This window comes from Erythrolamprus reginae, chromosome 12, assembly GCF_031021105.1.
Source record: "Erythrolamprus reginae isolate rEryReg1 chromosome 12, rEryReg1.hap1, whole genome shotgun sequence".
In the NCBI taxonomy this organism is placed as follows: Eukaryota; Metazoa; Chordata; class Lepidosauria; order Squamata; family Dipsadidae; genus Erythrolamprus; species Erythrolamprus reginae.
The window spans coordinates 3,356,363-3,379,000 of NC_091961.1; the positions used below are offsets into that span (position 1 = coordinate 3,356,363).

At 44.5% G+C, this 22,638-nt stretch overlaps 1 protein-coding gene across 1 annotated transcript in view; it reads left to right on the forward strand.

Moving 5' to 3' along the window:
* Window positions 1-22,638, forward strand: part of FAM178B (family with sequence similarity 178 member B) — a 216,159-nt gene that overhangs the window by 67,662 nt on the left and 125,859 nt on the right. The window contains 2 exon segments of the mRNA XM_070765954.1: window positions 12,531-12,618; window positions 15,469-15,645. Coding sequence (XP_070622055.1) covers window positions 12,531-12,618; window positions 15,469-15,645 — 265 coding nt within the window.

Consider the following 22,638-nt stretch of genomic DNA (forward strand, 5'->3'; position numbering starts at 1 on the left):
GCTATTGCTTACATGTTGTAAGCTGCTCCCGAGTCTAAGGAGAAGGACGGCATAAAAATTGAATAAATGAATGAATAAATAACTGAATTTAAACATGCGTGGGATAAACATAGATCCACCCTAAGATAAAATACAGGAAATAGTATAAGGGTGGACCATGAGGTCTTTTTCTGCGTTCAAGCTTCTATGTTTCTATGTATGCTGTCCTATGGTTGACCCTGAGTTTTGACCCTGTTAAGTGAGGTCCAAATTTTCCAGGGTGATAAAAAAAATTTAACCAGTCAGGCCTTCTGGCCCACAAAGCTACGCTCTCTTTTTCTGGCCCTTGCAAGAAGCAGGTAGATAAATGCTCACTCCATGACTCTATATCCCATTTAGAGGCTATTTTCTTGCAGATGGAGATGCATATTGCCCGCAACTCAATCATCTCCAAAAGCATTTTTGTCTCAGCATGTAGAGACGTGGGGAAGATTGGGGGAGAGAGCGATGGATCCGGCTGCAAATGTTTTATTGCCTAAATTGGACATTTCAAATGGCCTCTGGTGGAGGTGGAACAGCCTTCCGAAACATTTTTTTTCCTACCACGTGCTCTATTAAATTGCACCGTGAAAAGCATAAACATTAGTTTTCAGACTGATAATTATTCCAGCGATTGTTGTGTAAACATCGCACAGCTGTGCACTTCCTTTTTTGCCTCTTTATCGGGCGAACAGACCTATTCCCCTGCTCCTGCAGTGTAAGATTGTGAGAAACTCCCGACCCTTATAGGAAACTATAAACTCCCTAAGGCTGGCTCTTATAGTTCACTAGACTCAACCTTAGCCTATGCACATCTCCATCCCTCCCTGTGTGTCTTCTAATTCATATGGGTATACTTCCATCATTTATTTTCTCTTGTTTCATTGTTGTACTGTTGTTTTGTTTACATTTTCAATATTTTTATGCTCTACGGTCGTAAGCTGCCCAGAGTAGCTCTATGGCAAGATGAGTGGACAATAGATTTGATTGGTAGATGATAGGTAGTAGGTAGGTAAGTAGGAGAGGGAGGGAGGGAGATTAGGTAAGTAGCTAGGTGCATGGCTGGGTGGGTGGATGGATGGATGCCTATAAAAATAGGTAGATAGATGCATGGATGGCTGAGTGGATGGATGGATGGATGATAGAGAAAATAAGTGAATGGATGGATGGATAGCAATAGCAATAGACTTATATACAGCCGTCTCTAAGCGGATTACAGAGTCACCCTATTTGCCCCCAACAATCTGGGTCCTCATTTAACCCACCGCAGAAGGATGGGAGGCTGAGTCAACCTTGAGCTGGTGGTGGTTTGAACTGCTGAACTACAGCTAGCAGTCAGCAGAGGTAGCCTGCAGTGATGCACTTTAACCACTGGGCCACCAAGGCTCATGGATGGATGGATGGGTGGGTGGGTGGATGAATGGATGGATGGATAGATGGATGGATGATAGAGAAAATAAGCAGATGGATTGATGGATATATATTGACAATAGATTAAGTAGATAGGTAGATGCATGGATAGGTGGATGGATATAAAAATAGATAGATGCATGGACGGGTAGGTACATAGATGATATAGATAGGATAGATAGACAGACAGAGAGACAGATAATAGGAGACACAGAGATAGATAGATAGATAGATAGATAGATAGATAGATGCATAGATAGATAGATAGATAGATAGATAGATAGATGCATAGATAGATAGATAGATAGATAGATAGATAGATAGATAGATGCATAGATAGATAGATGCATAGATAGATAGATGCATAGATATAGATAGATAGATAGATAGATAGATAGATAGATAGATAGATGCATAGATAGATAGATAGGTAGATGCATAGATAGATAGATGCATAGATAGATAGATAGATAGATAGATAGATAGATAGATAGATAGATAGATATTCGCTGGAATTCTGGGAGTTGAAGTCCAGATATCTTCAAGTTGCCAAGGTTGGGAAACACTGTCCTACAGGAGCCCTTATTATTTATTATTTATTATTATTATTATTATTATTATTATTATTATTATTATTTATTAGATTTGTATGCCGCCTCTCTCCGAAGACTCGGGGCGGGTAACAACAATAAAGAAGACAATGTAACAAATCTAATATTAAAAAATAATCTAAAAAAACCCAATTTAAGAGACCAATCATACAAACAAGCATACCATGTATAAATTCTATAAGCCTAGGGGGAAGGGAAAACATTTCAATTCCCCCATGCCTGACGACAGAGGTGGGTTTTAAGGAGCTTTCGGAAGGCAAGGAGGATGGGGGCAACTCTGATATCTGGGGGGAGCTGGTTCCAGAGGGTCGGGGCCGCCACAGAGAAGGCTCTTCTCCTGGGTCCCGCCAAATGACATTGTTTAGTCGACGGGACCCGGAGAAGGCCAACTCTGTGGGACCTAACCGGTCGCTGGGATTCGTGCGGCAGAAGGTGGTCCCGGAGATATGCCTGTGATACGAGCCACAGGGAAGGTCGGTTGACTTTCGGTATTTATTCTGGATTCTAGCAAGAAACACGGCTGGCGATTAGCAGATAAACAGCCTGGGTCTCCGTCAAGGATCAAGATTTGAAGGTCTCGCCGTGGAAGGTGATTAAAAGGGAAGCCCAGGATCTGAACAAAGCAGTGGCTACGAGCCAGGGTTGCAGGACGGCTTCCATCTGGCATCCCTCAATCCTTCAGGTTCATAAGTGGCTGGTTCTCAAACATTGTTTTGAACCAAAGCAGAGCTGTAAATCCCGCCCGACGACGGGCCCTCCACCTTCCAGGAGATAATGGAGACGTAAATCTCTCCCTCTTTTAACTCACCTCTTCAGTTTCCAAAGTCGAGCAGGGGGAGAAATAGGGAGGGGGAAAAAAACCAACACCAACCCAACAACACCCGGCACTTATCTGCCTAAATTTCCCTTCTCTTTTGTTCCTCCCCACCAGGGCCCTAATTAAGCAGGCCGGGGGAAGCAAAGAAGCAAGTAAATTATAGGAGTCTGGAGAGGGAAGATAACGAGTTCATCAAACCGACCACAAAGGCTGAGCAGGAAAAGGGAGGGCTCGGAGGGGCCAGGAGACTCCGTCGGCTGGGTGGGTGGGGTGGGGGATCTTCAGCTGTTTGGAGCCTGAGCCCCTGCAACCACATCAGGGGTGTTTTATTTTATTTATTTATTTATTTAATTCGACTTCTATGTTGCCCAATCCAGAAGGACTCAGGGCAGCTTACAGTAACAATATAAATACAGAAACAATAAATATAATGTCTAAAACTATTAACATACAGTAACAGTATAAAACTATTAATATGCAGTATATACAGTATACTATTAATATACTAAAACTATTAATATACAGTAACAATATAAATACAGAAGCAATAAATATAATATCTAAAACTATTAACACACAGTAACAATATAAAACTATTAATATGCAGTATATATACTATTAATATACTAAAACTATTAATATACAGTAACAATATAAATACAGAAGCAATAAATATAATGTCTAAAACTATTAACATACAGTAACAATATAAAACTATTAATATACAGTGTATATACTATTAATATACTAAAACTATTAATATACAGTAACAATATAAATACAGAAACAGCAAATATAATATCTAAAACTCATTAAAAAACCCATCATTGAACCATCACGATCACATACATGCATACCATTCATACGATTTAGCCATGTCTCGGTTGTTAGTTCACCTGCCGGCAAAGCCAGGTCTTTGTGGCCTTATGGAAGGCCAGTAGGGTGGGAGCAGTATGGACATTGGAGGGGGGGATTTGATTCCATAGAGCTGGGGCAGCCACAGAGGAGGCCCTCCCCCGTTGTCCCCCCGACCTGCGTTGCTTAGTCGACGGGACCCGGAGGAGGTCAACTCTGTGTGCTCTTATTGGTCTCTGGGAGGGATGCGGCAGGAGGAGGTCCCGTTAATAGTCTGTCCCTGAGCAATATAGGGCTTTATAGGTAATAACCAACACCTTGAATTGTTCCCGGAGACTAATAAGGAGCCAGTGTAGGTGTGTACCGAGATATACCCATGACAGCTCTCGCTCACGGTCACTCATGCCCTTATCTCCTCGCGGTTGGACTATTGCAACAAGCTCTACATGGGGCTATTGTTGAAAAGCATTCGGAGACTACAACTGGTCCAGAACCCAGCTGCGCGAGCAGTCGTGGCTACACCTAGGTACACCCACATCATACCAACCCCTCCGCGAGCTGCACTGGCTCCCGATCAGTCTCAGGGCGCAATTCAAGGTGTTGGTTATCACCTATAAAGCCCTACATGGCTTAGAACCAGACTATCTTCAGGACCGCCTTCTACCGCACAGTCCCAGAGTCTGATAAGGACCCATAGGGTTGGCCTCCTCTGGGTCCCATCGGCGAAACAATGTTGGTTGGCGGGGCCAAGGGTGAGAGCCTTCTCTGTGGCGGCTCCGGCCCTCTGGAACCAGCTGCCTCCTGAGGTCCGTACTACCCCCGCCCTACTGGCCTTCCGGAAAGCTGTAATGACTTGGCTTTGGGGGCAGGCCTGGGGCTGTTGATCCCCTTGACATCCGGCAATAAAGAGATATGCATGTAGAGTGTCCAGCAAACCTGGGAAACAGGGAAATCAGGGAATTATCAGGGAAATCGGAAGGTCGGGAAATATCAGGAAATTATCAGGGAATATGTGAAAAAAACGGAATAAATCAGGGGGGGGAAACAAACCATATTAAAATGTTCAAAAGTCAAAGAAAAATCATGTAAAAAAATGGATTGCGCTGCCGGGCAGAGTCAAGCAAAAATGAGCATAACTGTGGCAACAACTTGCTTCCTCAGCTCCCGATATTTCTCTAGGGCTTAGCCGTTTGGTATGATGTCATCTACAACCGCACTAAATCGCAAGTTTACAGGGAGATTTGAACTGCTGAACTACAGCTAGCAGTCAGCTGAAGTAGCCTGCAGTGCCGCACTCTAACCATTGCGCCACCCCCATTCTCAACTTGTATGTAGCTCCGACCTTCCCAGACTCTTGGGCTGCTCGTCAGGTATTTGCGTGAAGGATTAAGAAACGGCTGCGGCTCAGTAGCAGTGGTCCCGTCCTCGGTACACCCTGTTTCTCATTATCCACATGGCCTTGTTTTATTTATTTTTTTTGTTTACCCTGATTGATTGGGGAGGCACCAAGAGCCAACTGGATGAGTAGTCTTCGCTTTGGCCCAGGTATTGACATCTTAGATCCCTTTCGAACTTTTGAACTCGGTCCCCACAGGGTACAGCCGAGCCCCAGAGCCCGCACCGGCCTCGCCTCCCCGTTTTCTCAAAACGGGAGGAATCGAAAGCTGTTCGGTTGAGAGCCAGGTGTAAGGTACCCTTCCGTGGCAGTCAATGGGGTTCCCACCCACAGGATTAATAGACAAGGTTGTTTTTATTAAGCCTCTATTGTTGTTCAATCCTGGGCTGCCTGCCAGCTCAGCTCTCGCCGTGTTTAGCTTTTGTGGCCGGCCGGGCTCCGATTCCTGTCCTTTCCCATTTGCTAATGCACCTGAGCAAGAGTGAATTGAGCTGGGGGGTTTTTCCCTTCTTTTTTTCTTCTTAGCGGTAAAGTCTTCGAGATGATAGATTTTGACGTTTTCCTTCTCGTCCACGGTTTTTTTTCTCTCTTGTTCATGGGAGGAGTGGGAAATCTCAGGGCCGTTTCACGCTTGAGCAGAGGTGTCAAACTCTATTTCATTGAGGGCCGAATCAGGATTGTCTTTGACCTCAGTAGGGGGTAGGTCAGTGCGGCATGGTCAGGGTGGGCATGGCCAGATCAATTTCACTCATTTTTGGCCGGGACGGCCTCTTGCAGCCCTCTGTCAGTGAAAACGGAGTTCAGGGTGGCCACACGCAGCCCGCCTGGGCTCCATTTTGGGCCGTGACAGCCTCCTGCAGTCGTTTGTCAGTGAAAACAGAGCTCGGGGTGGCCACACGCAGCCCGCCTGGGCTCCATTTTGGGCCGCGACAGCCTCCTGCAGCCCTTTTTCAGTGAAAACCGAGCTCGGGGTGGCCACACGCAGCCCGCCTGGGCTCCATTTTGGGCCGCGACAGCCTTCTGCAGCCCTCTGTCAGCAAAAACAGAGTTCGGGGAGGCCGCAAACAGCGTCCCCAAGTTCTGTATTCCCTGGCAGAGGGCTGCAGGAGGATGTCGCGGCCCAAAATGGAGCCCAGGCGGGTTGCGTGTGGCCACTGCTTCTGTCCCCATGTAGTCATTCCTCTTGCTTAGATAGCCAGAGACATCGCCGGTTCTTTCGGAAGCCATTGCAGTTTTAAGATTTTTCCACCACGGAGTAGAACGGTTTGGTTTGGGATGGGAAAAATCTGGTGCCGTCCCCAAGTCGAGCCAGTTACATTCTCGGTGTGTGTTTATCGAGTTATTTTTCCCGGTGTATCTGCTGGAATTAAGCTGGAACAAAAAAAAAAAAAGAGAGAGTGGTTTAGAATCACTCAGGATGAGCAAAACCGAAGGTAAACAACGCATTTGCGATAACCGGTTTTGGAATGTAATTAATCTGTAGCTTGCGTTCCCCTGCTGTCTGCAGAGGAAGAAATGCTGCACAATTCTTTATTTTCTTTTTTCTTTTAAAGCTAAAAACCAACCCTTTTAGCAAGCAGGCAAACAGAACAATTTATTCCTCTCCTCCCCAATTTTATTTTCCGGATTCAGAAACTCAAACCTGGGGAAACTTTAAAGCCTTACGCTCGGTATGTGACGTCTGAACAGGCAACTCCTCAATTTACGTACGTTCCTTTAGTGACTACAGTGGCGCTGAAAAAAGTGGCTCACGACTGATTCCCACCCTTAACAACCGTGTCATTTAATGGTTTTTAGTTCTTGTTTTTAAACAGGAGTGATTAGTAATTGTATCTCACCTTCCTTAAGCTGCCTTAAGACTGTATGTACTTTATGTACACTGAGAGCATATGCACCAAGACTATTCTATTCTATTCTATTCTATTCTATTTAGACCTGATTGATTGATTGATTGATTGAACACACGCAAAGGAATAGATTGACCTCCCTTGAGAAGCCTCTCTGGGGTGTGTTTATCAGGGAAATCGGCAGTTTGGGAATTTAATTTAATTTAATTTAATTTAATTTAACTTAATTTAATTATTAGATTTGTATGCCACCCTTCTCCAAGGAGAATATCAGGGAATTATCAGGGAATTCGTGAAAAAAACGGAATAAATCAGGGAAAAAAACACACTGTATTAAAATGTTTAAAAGTCGGGGAAAAATCATGTAAAAACAACAACCAATTGCGCTGCCTGGCAGAGTCAAGCAAAAATGAGCCTAACTGTGGCAACAACTTGCTTCCTCAGCTCCCGATATTTCTCCACGGCTCAGCCGTTTGGTATGACGTCATGTATGATCGCGCCTTAACTAGATTGCAAGTTACAGGGAAACGTCAGGGAATTTCAAAACGCTTTCCTCCTAGACACCCTGGTTGTGTAACAACAACCAAAACATAGATTCAACCATTTTGGGTAAACTGGAAGTGGCGACCTGGGCGCAATCCCATTCTATATAGCTGTGTTTTTTGATGCTGCACACATGTGCAGACCAGTGAAGGGCTCCCCATTGCTGGTGCTGCCGAAATGCTCACGGTGACCGGCACGGGCACATACGTGTCCGTTGGGCAGGCGTGCACGTGTCGGCATGTTGAGTCTTTGGAGAAGGGCAGCATACAAATCAAATCAATCAATCAATCAATCAATCAATGATATTCGGCTTCTTTGCATGTGTCAGAAGTGAAATCTTGTGTGAGGAGGCATGTGAGATTTTGGTGATTTTCACCGATATTTTTGCTTCTGCGCATGCGGAGAAGCCAAAATCTCACGCCGACATGCGCGTGTGCCAGCTGGTCAGCGACCATTTTTGCTACCGCGATGCCGTATTGCCCCACACCAGCTGAAACCCGCTACTGGTGCAGACGTTGCGCGCAAGCGAATTGCCGTGGTTTTTTTACGCCGTGCGTATGTGTGGATGGCATGCTGTATTTTTGTGTTGCATTGCTCACACTGGGCAAACCAGTTGTTAAATTTATATGAAGCCCGATTCAGTCCGGGCCCTCACAGTCCCCTGCCTGCCTCCACATTTAACGTCATTTTTTACATTTCATTTCACTTCATCTTTCATTTCATTTCATTTCGGGGGTTTCCTCCCCCCCCCTTTGATCACGGAGCCTCGCTTGAGAATTGCCCTTCATCAGAAATTGCACAACACCGCAGCAGCAAGACTGCAGCCTTTCAGTCCCCAGTCCAAAATATTTTCTTACACCTTTTGGAGTTTTAAATATTCATCGTTTCATCTTCCGGCTCCTGATGTAGCAGAGGAGATTTTATGTTTTCCCCTTGAACAGGGAGTCCTCCACTTACAACCGCAACCGTTGCTGAGTGAGACACTCATTTAGTTTTAATTTTGCCCCATTTCCCCACCACCGTTGTTAAAGTGAATCACTGCAGTTTGGAAGTGAGCAACGTGGTTGTTAAGTGGACCTGGCTTCCCCGTTGACTTTGCTTGCCAGGAGGTCGCAAAAGGGGGATCAAGTGGCCCCGGGACATGGCCAACGTCATAAATCGGGGTCGGTTGCCAAATACCTGAATTTGGATCAGGTGGCCATGGGATGCTGCACAGGTCGTGAATGGGAAAAATAGAATATGATTTGGATAGTATAGCATAGCACAGAACAGAATAGAATAGAATAAGGATAGAATAGAATAGAATAGGGGATAGAGTAGAATAGAATAGAATAAAATAAAATAGGGGATAGAGTAGAATAGAATAGAAGAATAGAATAGAATAGAATAGAACAGGGGATAGAGTACAATAGAATAGAATAGAATAGAATAGGGAATAGAATAGAATAGAATAGAATAGAATAGCGGTTTTTTTACACTCCAGGGCTTCAAGGAAGCTTCCATAGGCCGAAATAGCCTCCCCCAAGGCTGAAAACCAACTGGCTAGTGCCACATACGTGCTGGAGCTGACATGACAATGCCTTGAATGCGCCTGATATGGCTCCACCTGCCACCTGTGGCACATGCGCCATAGGTTCGCCACCATGGGAATAAAGGATGGAAGATAGAGGAGGGAGGGTAGAATTTAAGGGACGGGACAGGATAGAATAGAATAAGAATTCTTTATTGTCCAAGGGTGATTAAACACAAGGAATTTGTTTCCGGTGCGTAAGCTCTCAGTGTACATACAACAATAGTAGGTAATTAATAAATAGTAAGTCATTCATGAACTCAATCTGTAGAGTCTGGAGGACAGAAGGAAAGGGGGGACATGATCAAAACATTTAAATATGCTAAAGGGTTCAATAAGGTTCAGGAGGGAAGTGTTTTTAATAGGAGAGTGAACCCAAGAACAAGGGGGCACAATGTGAGATTAGCTGGAGGAAAGATCAGAAGCAACGTGAGAAAATATGATTTGACTGAAAGAGTCGTAGATGCTTGGAACAAACTTCCAGCAGATGTGGCTGGTCAATCCACAGTCACTGAATTGAAACATGCCTGGGATAAACATAAATCCATCCTAAGATAAAATACAGGAAATGGTGTAAGGGCAGACTAGATGAACCACAAGGTCTTTTTCTGCCAGTCACTCTTCTGTGTTTCTATAGTCGTTGTGAAATACATTCATCCTAAAATTTTAGATACAACACTTTAAGCCTTGTGTGTGAAAACAATGATGCTTTGATAAATGAAATACAAGGCTTGGTATATAAGGGACTTTCTTAGATGAGATACAAACACACACATATATCTCCCCTTGTTTTGATTAAAATCCTACTGTGGAACATGGCAAGGGTTAAAAATGTGGCATTGCAGAATGAAGGAACTTACTTTCATTGTGATTAAATTACACTGTCTTCAATGTAGGTCAGATTTGTGAGCTGAAAGCTTGTGGTGGGGGGGAGAGTGAAAAGGGCCTTTTGAAATCACTTTTAGCTCTGAAAAAGAGGAAGAAATGAGGGAAAGAGAAGAAAAGAGAGAAAAATAAAAGAAAGGAGGGAGGAGAATTCCTCCGTTTCAGCCCAGAGCAATTTGAGCTGGAGGAGAAGCTGAGCCTTGAAATTGGTAGGTTCTTAAATAGGAATTGAGGAAGGAGGTGGGGGGGGGGAGAGCCCAGGGCCCCCTCCCTGGGTTAGAATAGCCCAGCAGAATTTGGAACCAAGCATGAAATTGCCCTGGTAAAAGTGCCCCCCCGCCTCCCCCATCCCCATCGGACAGGATGAACCTACTTCCCAAAATAGCAGCGGGCAACGTGCCAGACTCGAGTGGTTCCGCTAAAAAAGATAAAATAAAAATAAAAAGAGTGGGTGCGTGGGTGGGAGAAAGGAGGGAGGGAGCAGCTCTCAAAAGCACAATTATCCCTCTCTCTTCCCGGCTTGAATTTACTCAAGCCCAAGAGGAGGAGGAGTTGTTACGCGGCAGTGGAAATGAATTCTGTCCTTGAGTAACGAAGACTGCTGGGGTCAAGCGTAGAGCTCTTGAGAAATGATAGGGCCTCCACCTGAGCCAAGAGGTTTTAGAGATGATTAATAGAGTTGGAAGGGACCTTAGAGGTCATCTAGTCCAGTGTTTCCCAAGCGTGGCAAGTTGAAGATATCTGGACTTCAACTCCCAGAATTCCCCAGCCAGCGAATGCTGGCTGGGGAATCCTGGGAGTTGAAGTCCAAAGTTGAGAAAAACCTTGTCTTCAGTCTCGAAAGAGTCAAGAAATTCTCATGCGGCATTGAGTGTCGATTTTGTGCGCTTCAAGTAAGCATCTTGGGCACCCATCGCTAGCAGCGTTCATGCCCTTAGCATTCAGGTAGCGTATGACAGCGCGCACTTCGTACTTGGCGGGAAACGGAATGAGGACGCTCATCTCTAACCTTCCCCACAACACCAGTCGATGATCGACTGACCATTGACACCGCTCGATCTCTTCCACTGGCTTCCTGCCACATGATAGTAATACCGACTTCCCCCGCGAACATTCCCCGCGAGAGCTACGTGCCTTGTAAACTTACTTTCTGCATAACCCTTGTAATTTCCACTGGCTGCCAATCAATTCCCGGTCACAATTCAAAGTGTTGGTAATGACCTATAAAGCCCTTCATGGCATCGGACCAGAATACCTCCGGGACCGCCTTCTCCTGCACGAATCCCAGCAGCCGATTAGGTCCCACAGAGTTGGTCTTCTCCGGTTCCCATCGACAAAACAATGTCGTCTGGCGGGACCTAGGGGAAGAGCCTTCTCTGTGGCGGCCCCGACCATCTGGAATCAGCTCCCCCCGGAGATTCACACTGCCCCCACCCTCCTCACCTTTCGTAAGTTATTAAAAACTCATCTTTGCCACAAGGCATGGGGAAATTAACACCCCACCCCCCCCAATTGTCAAGGTTGGTGTATGGTTTGATTGGATTGTGTGATTATTTTATTATAAGGGTTTTAAATTGTATTTTTTTTTAAATTGGATTTCTACGCTGTTTATGTTGCTGTGAGCCGCCCTGAGACTTCGGAGAGGAGCGGCATATAAATCTAATAAATAATAAAATAATAATAATAAAGAAGACACCCCAACAAACTTAACCATTATTAGTAAAATCATGGAATGCGCTGAATTATCAAAAATAGCAATGGAAATACAAAACAAAAACGATTCAGAGTTCTACAAGGCCTGGGAGAAATGGTACAGATGGTTATCTAATTTTAAAAACAATAAAACAAAAACCAATCAAAATTTCTCAACATAAATTAAAAGAAAGATATACACAACAGAAATTCTGACCAAAATCAATACAATCCCTGTCTGAGTTCAATCGACTCGAAAACTACTAACAACTTACCAATATCATAAGTCACAAATATCCCCTACTCATAAAACTAACAAACATAACCAAACTAAGTCGTCACAATACATATTCCTGCTAGTCTGCAGGTAATACCCCCCTTCTTTTTTTTCTCTTTCTCTTTTTCTCTTTCTTTTCTTTCCTATCTCACTCCTAAACTACTTTTCTTTCCTACGTTACTCCTAAACTACTATATTTTATAGATATAAGGTTATGTAAATACGAATATTGAATACAAAATAATTATCTATAGACAAATGTTTGGAATGAATATACAACAATATATATATGCTACTGTATAAAAAGATTGTTTACCCCATCCCCCTCCTATTTCTCCTTTTATACTCCCATCCCTCTTTCCCATTCTTAATAAATTAATAAAGTATATTTAAATAATAATAATAATAATAATAATAATAATAATAATAATAATAATAATAACAACAACAATAATAAAGTTCCCATCAAATTTGGTAAGAGTTTGGTCAGGAAAATATCTTGGCTGATGACCTTCCAAGGGTCTTCAGATTGTCTTCTCCTCCAGTTGTGGAAACGGTCAAGGCTACCTTTGGTCACCTTCCGCTGACTTTCTCTTTCTCCATTTGCAGATTCCCAGAATACTCTTGTCTTGCAGACCTTCAGAATGACAACTACTTCCAACTTAACTTCATACCAATGATGGAAGATATGTTCAAGGTAGGCATCCCTCCTATGTGTGTTTGTGTGTGTATGTGTGCAGCTATACATTCTTCCGGGGCCCATGGAGCTCAAAGGGGAAGGGGAAATTTTTGTTTTATAATTTTTACAAAACCAATTTTTTTTAAAAGAAAGAAAAACAGTTTCTTCGTTTATGAATATATTCTATATTTCATTTTAGTTTATGTAAGATTCTTGAAATAGCATCTCAAAAATCTGGAGCTCAAAAACGCAAGGAAAAACAGAAATGTGATTTGATTAATAAAAAGCGGCGACACAATTTACAATTTGGCATTAAATGCAGTGGCCCAGTCAAGAATTTGTCTTTGCTGTGGTGAGGGAATTACTTGTTTAGCAGAGTGAGGGCATTCGGGAAAAAACTGTTCTTCTATCTAGTTGTCTTGGTGTGCAATGGCTTATAGGGACTTTTTGAGGGTAGAAGTTGAAACAATTTATGTTCAGGATGTGAGGGGTCAGTAAATATTTTCACCACCCTCTTTTTGACTCGTGCAATATACAAGTCCTCAATGGAAAGTAGGTTGGCAGCCATTGTTTTTTCTGCAGTTCTGATTCTCCTCTGAAGTCTGTGTCCGTCTGTCATTGCTGGCTGGGGAATTCTGGGAGTTGAAGTCCACACATCTTCAAACGGCCAGATTGAGAAACACTGCTCCAAAGTTCCTAAGTATCTATGGAGATCCACCCTCATCCAGGTCCTGGTTGCCCCAAAAGTGCTTTTTTCAAGAGGCAATTGGACTTTTTTTTTTCTTCTCGTTTTGAAGACGTTTCACTTCTCACCCAAGCAGCTTCTTCAGTTCTTCCCCATCATCCTGTCAGAGCCGAGAAAGTTTCTTGGACAAGGAGTGAAACATCTTCAAAAGAAGAAAAAAAACCAAGAAAAACCAGTTGCCTCTTGAAAAAAGCCCCTTTGGGTCTCAGGTTCCTGTGATTCTCAAATTAAAACAAACAGCAGAGAAGACATTAGAATTTGGATTGGATAGATGAGAATATTAGTGGGTGGGACATTTATTCTATTTTTTTATTCTATTTGTAAATTTACCTATTCTGATTTTATGTATGGTGGGACTGGTCTCTGGGTGTCACATGACTTTCGTTGCCAATGACAATTCATTGTTTTTGACAATGACAATAAATCAGTTATTATTATTATTAAATATTTGCAGTTAAAATGGTTGAGTTTGCGCTTTGGATATTTCTTGGTGTTTCCTTTTCCTCCGCCAATTCTTTTTCACGAAGCCTCTTCCACCTGCTTTCACTTTTATCAGCCTCTGTCTCAGAGAGCAAAACCAAACATGTCAGTTTCCTTCCACTTAACTTGACATCTCCAGTCTGCGTTTATCGCAAAGAGTCACATCCCAATCATAGACAGCGACTTAAACTCCACTGCAACAATTTGCAGCCTCTGCTTGTTCACCGTACAAGAGCCGGCTGTGGTCTCCTCCCTTTGACACCAGAAAGTCAAGTTGGTGCTGTTGACGGAATCGTTCCTGCGAATAAAGAGACCGCCGACTTTCGGATTTTGATGTTTGCATCTGTTTGTTCTTTCTTTCTTTCTTTCATTCATTCATTCATTCATTCATTCATTCATTCATTCATTCATTCTGCCCTTATCCAAGGACTCGGGGCAGCTTACAAACATATAAATCCAATACAAAATATCCATAATCCAATTAAATTTAAAACTAGCTAATCTAAAACACAAGTTAGTTAAAAAATCAATCATTCCCATTCAAACAAAGAAATATACATTTCGTTCATTCATTCATTCATTCATTCATTCATTCATTCATTCATTCATTCATGTTGTTGTTCTTATTCATTAGAGACTGAAATATATTTAAACCTAACCTTGAAGACCTGATAATGAATGTTGCTGTGCGTATTCTTGAACATAATTAATTCTGGGGTCTTTCTAAAAATGGGGTCCCCTGTCTAGGAGGGGCCCTTGATAACGCTCGTAGATTGGTTGTGTTCTTACTGAGGTTTCACTGATGATGTGCCCTAGTTGGGTAATGAGACATCTTCAAGAAAACCCGCCAAGTTCAGAGAGTAGATGGAAAGGGGGTAAGGAAGGAAGGAGTGAGGAAAGGAAGGAGAGAGGGAGGGAAGGAAGGGGAAAGGGTAAGGAAGGAAGGCAAGAGGGAAGGAAGGAAAGAAGGAGGGAGGAAGGAAGGAAGGAAGGGGAAAGGAGGGAGGGAAGGAAGGAGGAAGGAAGGAAGGAAGGAAGGAGATGTGAATGAGGAGAAGGAAGGAAGGAAATGAAGGAAGGAAGAATAGAAGGAAGGAGGGAAGGAAGGAAGGAAAAGGGCAATAGCCCTTAGACTTATATACCACTTCACAGTGCTGTACAACCCTCTAAGTGGTTTACAATGTCAGCAACTTGCCCCCAACAATCTGGGTCCTCATTTCACCAACCTTGGGAGGATGGAAGGCTGAATCAAACTGCTGGCAGTCGGCAATCGGCAGAATTAGCCTGCAGTACCTCGTTCTAACCACTGCGTCACCATGGCTCATAACCAGCATCTTGTTATCGGAGTGCTCTGCCCGGTTTCCCCGGGGTCTGACTTCAGCTGTTACGTGGCCGGTTGTCCCAGCCCACGCTATCTCACGGGGGTCAGTGGCTTCACACACCCAGCTGGCGTGGAAGTTGCCGGCGTGGCAGAAAAGCGCAGGAAGGGCCCTTCTGCGATACTCCCAAAACGGGTCGTGTGTTGACTGACCCTGCCTGCCACTTTTATCCGTCCTCCACCTTCCCTTTCCTGAGTCAGCCTTTCAAGGGAAGCGCAGTCACGTCCTCCTGATAACTATTCTGGTTTCTGCTTCCCTCCCCAGTTCCTGACATTGTGCGTGACGACCCAGCCCCTGTGCTACCCAGACCAACAGCGGCTGGCCATCACCTCCCTATTGTGTCGGGTCAGCCTGGACCGGAATCTGCGGAAACAGCCCCTGATAGACCTCCAACAGCTCGTGCTGGTCCTGCTTGAAGGCATCGAGAAGTGGGAGGAATCGGTAAGAGCCCCAGGATCCAGCTGACGTTTTAATTTTTCTCCTGAACCATTGAAGCATCTTCAGGGGGAGGGAAGAGTTTGGACGGGCAGAGTTGGCATCAACACACAAGCCCACGCGTGTCCAAAGGACCATGATGTTGTGGTCATTCTAATGATGCTTAGCATCAACATGCAAGCCCTAAGATCATTTATTTATTTATTGGATGTATTATTATTCATGGCATCGGACCAGAATACCTCCGGGACCGCCTTCTGCCGCACGAATCCCAGCGACCAGTTAGGTCCCACAGAGTGGGCCTTCTCCGGGTCCCGTCGACTAAACAATGTCGTCTGGCGGGACCCAGGGGAAGAGCCTTCTCTGTGGCGGCCCCGACCCTCTGGAACCAGCTCCCCCCGGAGATTAGGATTGCGCCCACCCGCCTTGCCTTTTGCAAGCTCCTTAAAACCCACCTCTGCCGTCATCTCCCCCAGGCTCCTATAGTTTTATGTATGGTATGCTTGTGTTGTATGTTTTTAAAAATAATGGGTTTTTAGATATTCTTTAAATATTAGATTTGTTCACTGTACACTGTTTTATTATTGTTGTGAGCCGCCCCGAATCTGCAGAGAGGGGCAGCATACAAATAAAATAAACAAACAAACAAACAAATAAATATTTATTAGATTTGTATGCCGCCCCTCTCCGAAGACTCGGGGTGGCTCACAACATAATAATAACACAATGTATTACAAACCCAATAATAAAAATTTAAAACCAATAGAAAACATTTACAACATAACCAATATTATAATAAAATCCCCAACTATACAATCATACACATTCAACCCAGTCCATCATACAAAAGAGGTCGAAAACATAACAAAAGGAGTGGTGGTAATTATCCTCACACCTGGCGACAGAGGTGCGTCTTCAGCATTTTATGGAAGGCGAGGAGGGTGGGGGCTATTCGAATCTCTGGGGGGAGTTGATTCCAGAGGGCCGGGGCCGCCACCGAGAAGGCTCTTCCCCTGGGCCCCGCCAACCGCCATTGTTTAGTCGACGGGACATGGAGAAGGCCAACTCTGTGGGACCTGATCGGCCGCGGGGATTTGTGCGACAGAAGGTGGTCCCAGATGTATGTTGCCCCTCTTTGAGGACTCAGGATGGCTCACAACACATATATATATATATAAAACAATATACAATGAAAAATCCAAAATCCAACTAATATAAATAACTAATCTAAAAACCATTCTAAAAACCTTGAACATTACAAATCATTCATTCAGATTGAAACAACAAACATACAACATACTCATTGGCCAGAGGCTAGTGACCCCAAACCTGACGGCATTGTGATGCAGTGGTCATTCTAGTGATGGTTAGCATCAACATGCAAGCCCATATATGTCCAAAGGACCATGATGCTGCCATGCCGCTTTGGTCATTTTCGTGAAACATTAGAACCGAAGAAGAGCCATGCTGAATCGGTCCAAAGCCCGTCGAGTCCAGCATTCTGTGTCCCACAGGGGCCCATCAATTGTCCATGGGGATCTTGAGCAGAAAGAGAAGGCAAAACACTCTCTTTCCCTTGACCCCCAACAAATGGGACCCAAGGGAACCCTGCCTGCCTCAACCAACATAGAGGCGGCACATGGACATCCGTTTCAATAACTACCTATGACACACTTGGCATCCATGAATCTGTCTAATCCTGCCTTAAAGCTATCCAGGCTAAATGTCTGCAACATACTTATTGATTGATTGATTGATTTTGTCCAATACGCAATGAGGGTTTTAGTGGGTATACACATTGTAAAATACATGATGAAGGTTATAGAGGATAGACTCATAGTAAAACATATCAATGAAAGAATAGAAGAAGAGATATAGGAATAGAAGAAAGGTATAGGAGATATAGGAGAGCAATAGGACAGGGGACGGAAGGCACTCTAGTGCAAGTGTACTCGCCCCTTACTGACCTCTTAGGAATCTGGAGAGGTCAACCGTGGATAATCTAAGGGTAAAGTGTTTGGGGTTTGGGGATGACACTATGTAGCCTGGTAATGAGTTCCACGCTTCGACAACTCGGTTACTGAAGTCATATTTTTTACAGTCAAGTTTGGAGCGGTTAATATTAAGTATAAATCTGTTGTGTGCTCTTGTGTTGTTGTGGTTGAAGCTGAAGTAGTCGCCGACAGGCAGGACGTTGCAGCATGTGATCTTGTGGTCAATACTTCCTCTCTGCAAACTGTTTAGAGGGGGTTGTAAAGTACTGTAAAGTGATAAAGTTTAAATGCTAGAACCTAAGAACCTAAGAAGAGCCCTGCTGAGTCGGGCCAAAGCCCATCGAGTCCAGCATTCTGTGTCCCACTATGGCCCACCAATTGTCCATGGGGATCTTGAGCAGAAAGAGAAGGCAAGACCCTCCCTTTCCCTTGACCCCCAACAAATGGTAAAGAGCCATTGGCCTTCTCCTTATGAATCCCAGTCCAGCATCAACATTTAGCTGAGGCTGCTTTCTCTGCCTCCAACTTACACACGGCGTTTGAGACAAGATGGATTTTCCACTCATCCTCACTCACTTCCAACTTCTCAGCAGGATGAAGGCGGGAATCCCCGCTAGACTCTCTGAGCAGACAAAGTGCTTTCTGTTTGGTACTAAGCGTCAAAGAACAAATAGATTTCTGCTTCTCCTCCTGAGATTTGTCTTCCTTTAACAGAAAGAAAAACGAGGGACGGGAGCTTTGTGTGCTTAATTTATTCCATCATGCGGCAGTTTGAGAAAAAGGAGCTGAACGAGAATTTTAAAAATGGCCAGAGCAGCCATTAGGAAATCTAAAATCCTTTGAAAAGACGTTCACACCGACACAGAAGGAGTCTTTTGTGGGCACCTACGTATTATAGGTAGTCCTTGTTTGAATGGAATGGAATAGAATAGAATATGAACAGAAAATGAATAGAATAGAATATGAATAGAATAGAATAGAAAATGAATAGAATAGAAAACAAATAGAATAGAAAATGAATAGAATAGAATAGAAAATGAATAGAATAGAATAGAATAAAATATGGTAGGGTAGGATAGGGTAGAATAGAAAATGAATAAAATAGAATAGAAAATGAATAGAATAGAATAGAAAATGAATAGAATTGAATTGAATAAAATATTGTAGGGTAGAATAGAAAATGAATAAAATAGAATAGAAAATGAATAGAATAGAATAGAAAATGAATAGAATATGAATAAAATAGAATAGAAAATGAATAGAATAGAATAGAATATGGTAGGGTAGGATAGCGTAGAATAGAAAATGAATAAAATAGAATAGAAAATGAATAGAATAGAATAGAAAATGAATAGAATAGAATAGAATATGGTAGGGTAGGGTAGGATAGGGTAGAATAGAAAATGAATAAAATAGAATATGAATAGAGATAGAATATGGTAGTGTATATATACACTATATCTATACAGAGAAGAACAATATATACACCATATGTACAGCCAGTGAGACCCCCCAAAAAGGGGGGACTTGGAGTCCAGTTCCACCACATGAGACTCGGGCGTTCAGGGGGGTATCAACGCCCGGTTCGCCATGGTAGGTGGAGTTAGCGCCAAGGATGGGTTCGAAGTGTGTCCGTGCGCCACCTGTGGAGCGCATGCCTATAGGTTTGCCTTCACGGGCCTAGAGGGAACGTTCTCTAAGTCAGAGGTCTCTAACCTTGGCGGACTTGCTTGCTCGGGGATTCTGGGAGTTGGAGTCCTCCAGGTTTGAAGTTGTCAGGGTTGGAGATCCCTGTTTTAAGACAGCTGCAGTGCTGGGCTGCACCCAATACAGGACGACACGGTAGTGTGGTAGCAAAAATCTGAAATGTGCCCACAGCTGCACATCGCCGACGCATGGACATGTGCCCCCGCATAAGATTCAGCTTCTGCACGTGCGCCACAAGCGAAATCTCATGCAAGACACAAGTCTTCGGAGAGGGGTGGCATACAAGTCTAACAAAGTATTATTATTATCATTATTATCATTATTATTATTATCATCATCATCATCATCATCATCATTATCATCATTATCATTATCCGCACGAATCCCAGCGACCGGTTAGGTCCCACAGAGTTGGCCTTCTCCGGGTCCCGTCGACTAAACAATGTTGTTTGGTGGGACCCAGGGGAAGAGCCTTCTCTGTGGCGGCCCCAGCCCTCTGTAATCAACTCCCCCCGGAGATCAGGACTGCCCCCATCCTCCTTGCCTTTCGTAAAGTTCTTAAGACCCATCTCTGCCGTCAGGCATGGGGGAACTGAGACATCTCCCCCGGGCCTATTCAGTTTATACATGGAATGTTTGTGTGTATGTTTGCTTTTAATAATGGGATTTTTAGCGTTTTTTAAATTATTAGATTTGTTCTTACATTGTTCTTGTTATTGTTGTGAGCAGCCCCGAGTCTACGGAGAGGGGCGGCATACAAATCTAATACATAATAATAATAATCATTATCATTGTCATTATTATTATTATTTGCATGAGAGTTTGCCTACTTTCGGTGGTTTTTTGCTTTTGCACATGCCCAGAAGCAAAGAAATCACCGAAAATAGGGAAAACCTTGTGCGAGAGAGCGTCCTCGTGTGAGATTTCACTTGCAGTGCACAATAGCTGAATCTCGTGCCGGACACATGAGCACCCGTGCTGGTCTCAAGCGCATCGGTAGCCCCGAAAGCGAGCAGCCCTTCACTGGCTAGCTGTGGATCTCACAGGTGCCAACTGGCTGGCAGAAGACCTCCCTTGGGCCCCCTCCAAGCTCCATGTCCTCCTGGATTTGTTTATTTATAGCTTTAATTAAAAATAAATAAACAGGAAGCTTAGCAAGGTGTAAAGCAAAAGGTGACTGCTCAGCCAGGCTCCAAAATGCTGCCTGGAGGCAATCTCAAAAAATGAAATAACAGGTGGCTGCACTCCAGTGTTTTATTTGGAAGCGTGCCTGGACAGCTCATGTCACTGGGAGGGTGGGGGGAGGGAGGGAGAGAAAGTGAGACAGAGAGAGACCGAAAAGCAGCGTTTTGATAAGTCATTTTATCTCTCCTGCCCAGTGCAGCAATAGCACCTAGACATAGAGTGATCCCTCGTTTATCGCAAGTGTTACGTTCCAGGGCCACCCGTGATAAACAAAAAGCCGCGAAGTAGGGACCCTATATTTACAATGTAAATATAATGTTAAAAAAGTAAAAAGGATGGCACCACTACCCCGACATCGCTCGCCTCTCTGCCGCCAGCCCCTCGCCCTGCGCTCCTTTTTACCTGTGCCTTGAAGCAGGAGAGAAGGGGAGGAGACGGGATGGTGGTGACAGAGAGGCGCTCCGTCCGTCTCTGTCCTTGCAGCTCCTGCGCCGGACTCTCCTCCTCCGGAGCGACGCCGGAAGAGGAGGAGGAGGCGAGGGGCTTGACAGCGGCTGCCCCCCCGTGGCACAAGATGGGTGCGGTGGTCGGGGGGCTGCTGTCGGGGCAGCAGGGGCCCGCTGACATTAGGTCCGGCGGCAGTGAGCAAAGCCAGCCTCCCGGGGAAGCGGCACATTTGAGTTGGAGCGAGCGGTGGCAGCGGCTGTCGGGTTACTACATTTAAAAATAACACAATGCACTGAAGACGCAAAAGGCGAACCCCGAAGTGGCGATGGATCACTGTATAATGGTCCAGAATTCTTTACAGCATTCTCTAAGCATTCTCTTCAATTTACCGACCTCAGAAGGATGGAAGGCTGAGTCAACCTCGGACCCTTTCAGGGTCGAACTCCAGACTGTGGTCAAAGTTAGCCTGCAATACTGCGTTCTCACCACTGTGCCACCATGACTTTATACTGCTTTACGGCCCCCTCTAAGCGGTTTATAGAGTCAGCTTTTTGCCCCCAACAGTTTGGCTCCTCCTTTTACCGACCTTGGAAGGATGGAAGGCTGAGTCAGCCTAGAGTCCTTTTGGGTTTGAACTCCAGACTGTGGTCAGAGATAGCCTGCAATACTGCGTTCTCACCACTGTGCCACCATGGCACTGTACTGCTTCATAATGTTTTACAGCCTCTCTAAGCAGTTTACAGAGTCAACCTCTTGCTCCCAATAATCTGGGTCCTGATTTTACCAACTTTGGAAGGATGGAAGGCTGAGTCAATCTTGAGCTGGTCAGCATCAAACTTCCTGGCTGTGGGCAGAGTTAGCCTGCAATACTGTTTTCTAACCACTGCGCCACCAGAGCTCCTTTGCTCCAACAGCCATTGTCTGAGAGTGTTCAAAACTTCAGAAAATTCCAAATACATCCTATCTTGCCAAAACCTTGCTGCCTGTTGAGCTGTGACCGATGGTAAGGATCTTTCTTCTTAATCAACGATACTTAAAAGAATTTACAATGAACTAGGTTTGCGGGAAGTTTGGCAACTAATAAGATAAGAGATCATCCAAGGGCATGGGGTGAGGTATCATCAGTACGCTGATGATACCCAGCTTTACATCTCCACCCCATGTCCAGTCAACGAAGCAGTGGAAGTGATGTGCCGGTGTCTGGAGGCTGTTGGGGCCTGGATGGGTGTCAACAGACTCAAACTCAACCCGGATAAGATGGAGTGGCTGTGGGTTTTGCCTCCTAAGGACAATCCCATCTGTCCGTCCATCACCCTGGGGGGGGAATTATTGACCCCCTCAGAGAGGGTCCACAACTTGGGCGTCCTCCTCGATCCACAGCTCACATTAGAGAACCACCTTTCAGCTGTGGCGAGGGGGGCGTTTGCCCAGGTTCGCGTGGTGCACCAGTTGCGGCCCTATTTGGACCGGGACTCACTGCTCACAGTCATTCATGCCCTCATCACCTCGAGGTTCGACTACTGTAATGCTCTCTACATGGGGCTACCTTTGAAAAGTGTTCGGAAACTTCAGATTGTGCAGAATGCAGCTGCGAGAGCAGTCATGGGCTTCCCCAGGTATGCCCATGTTACACCAACACTCCGCAGTCTGCATTGGTTGCCAATCA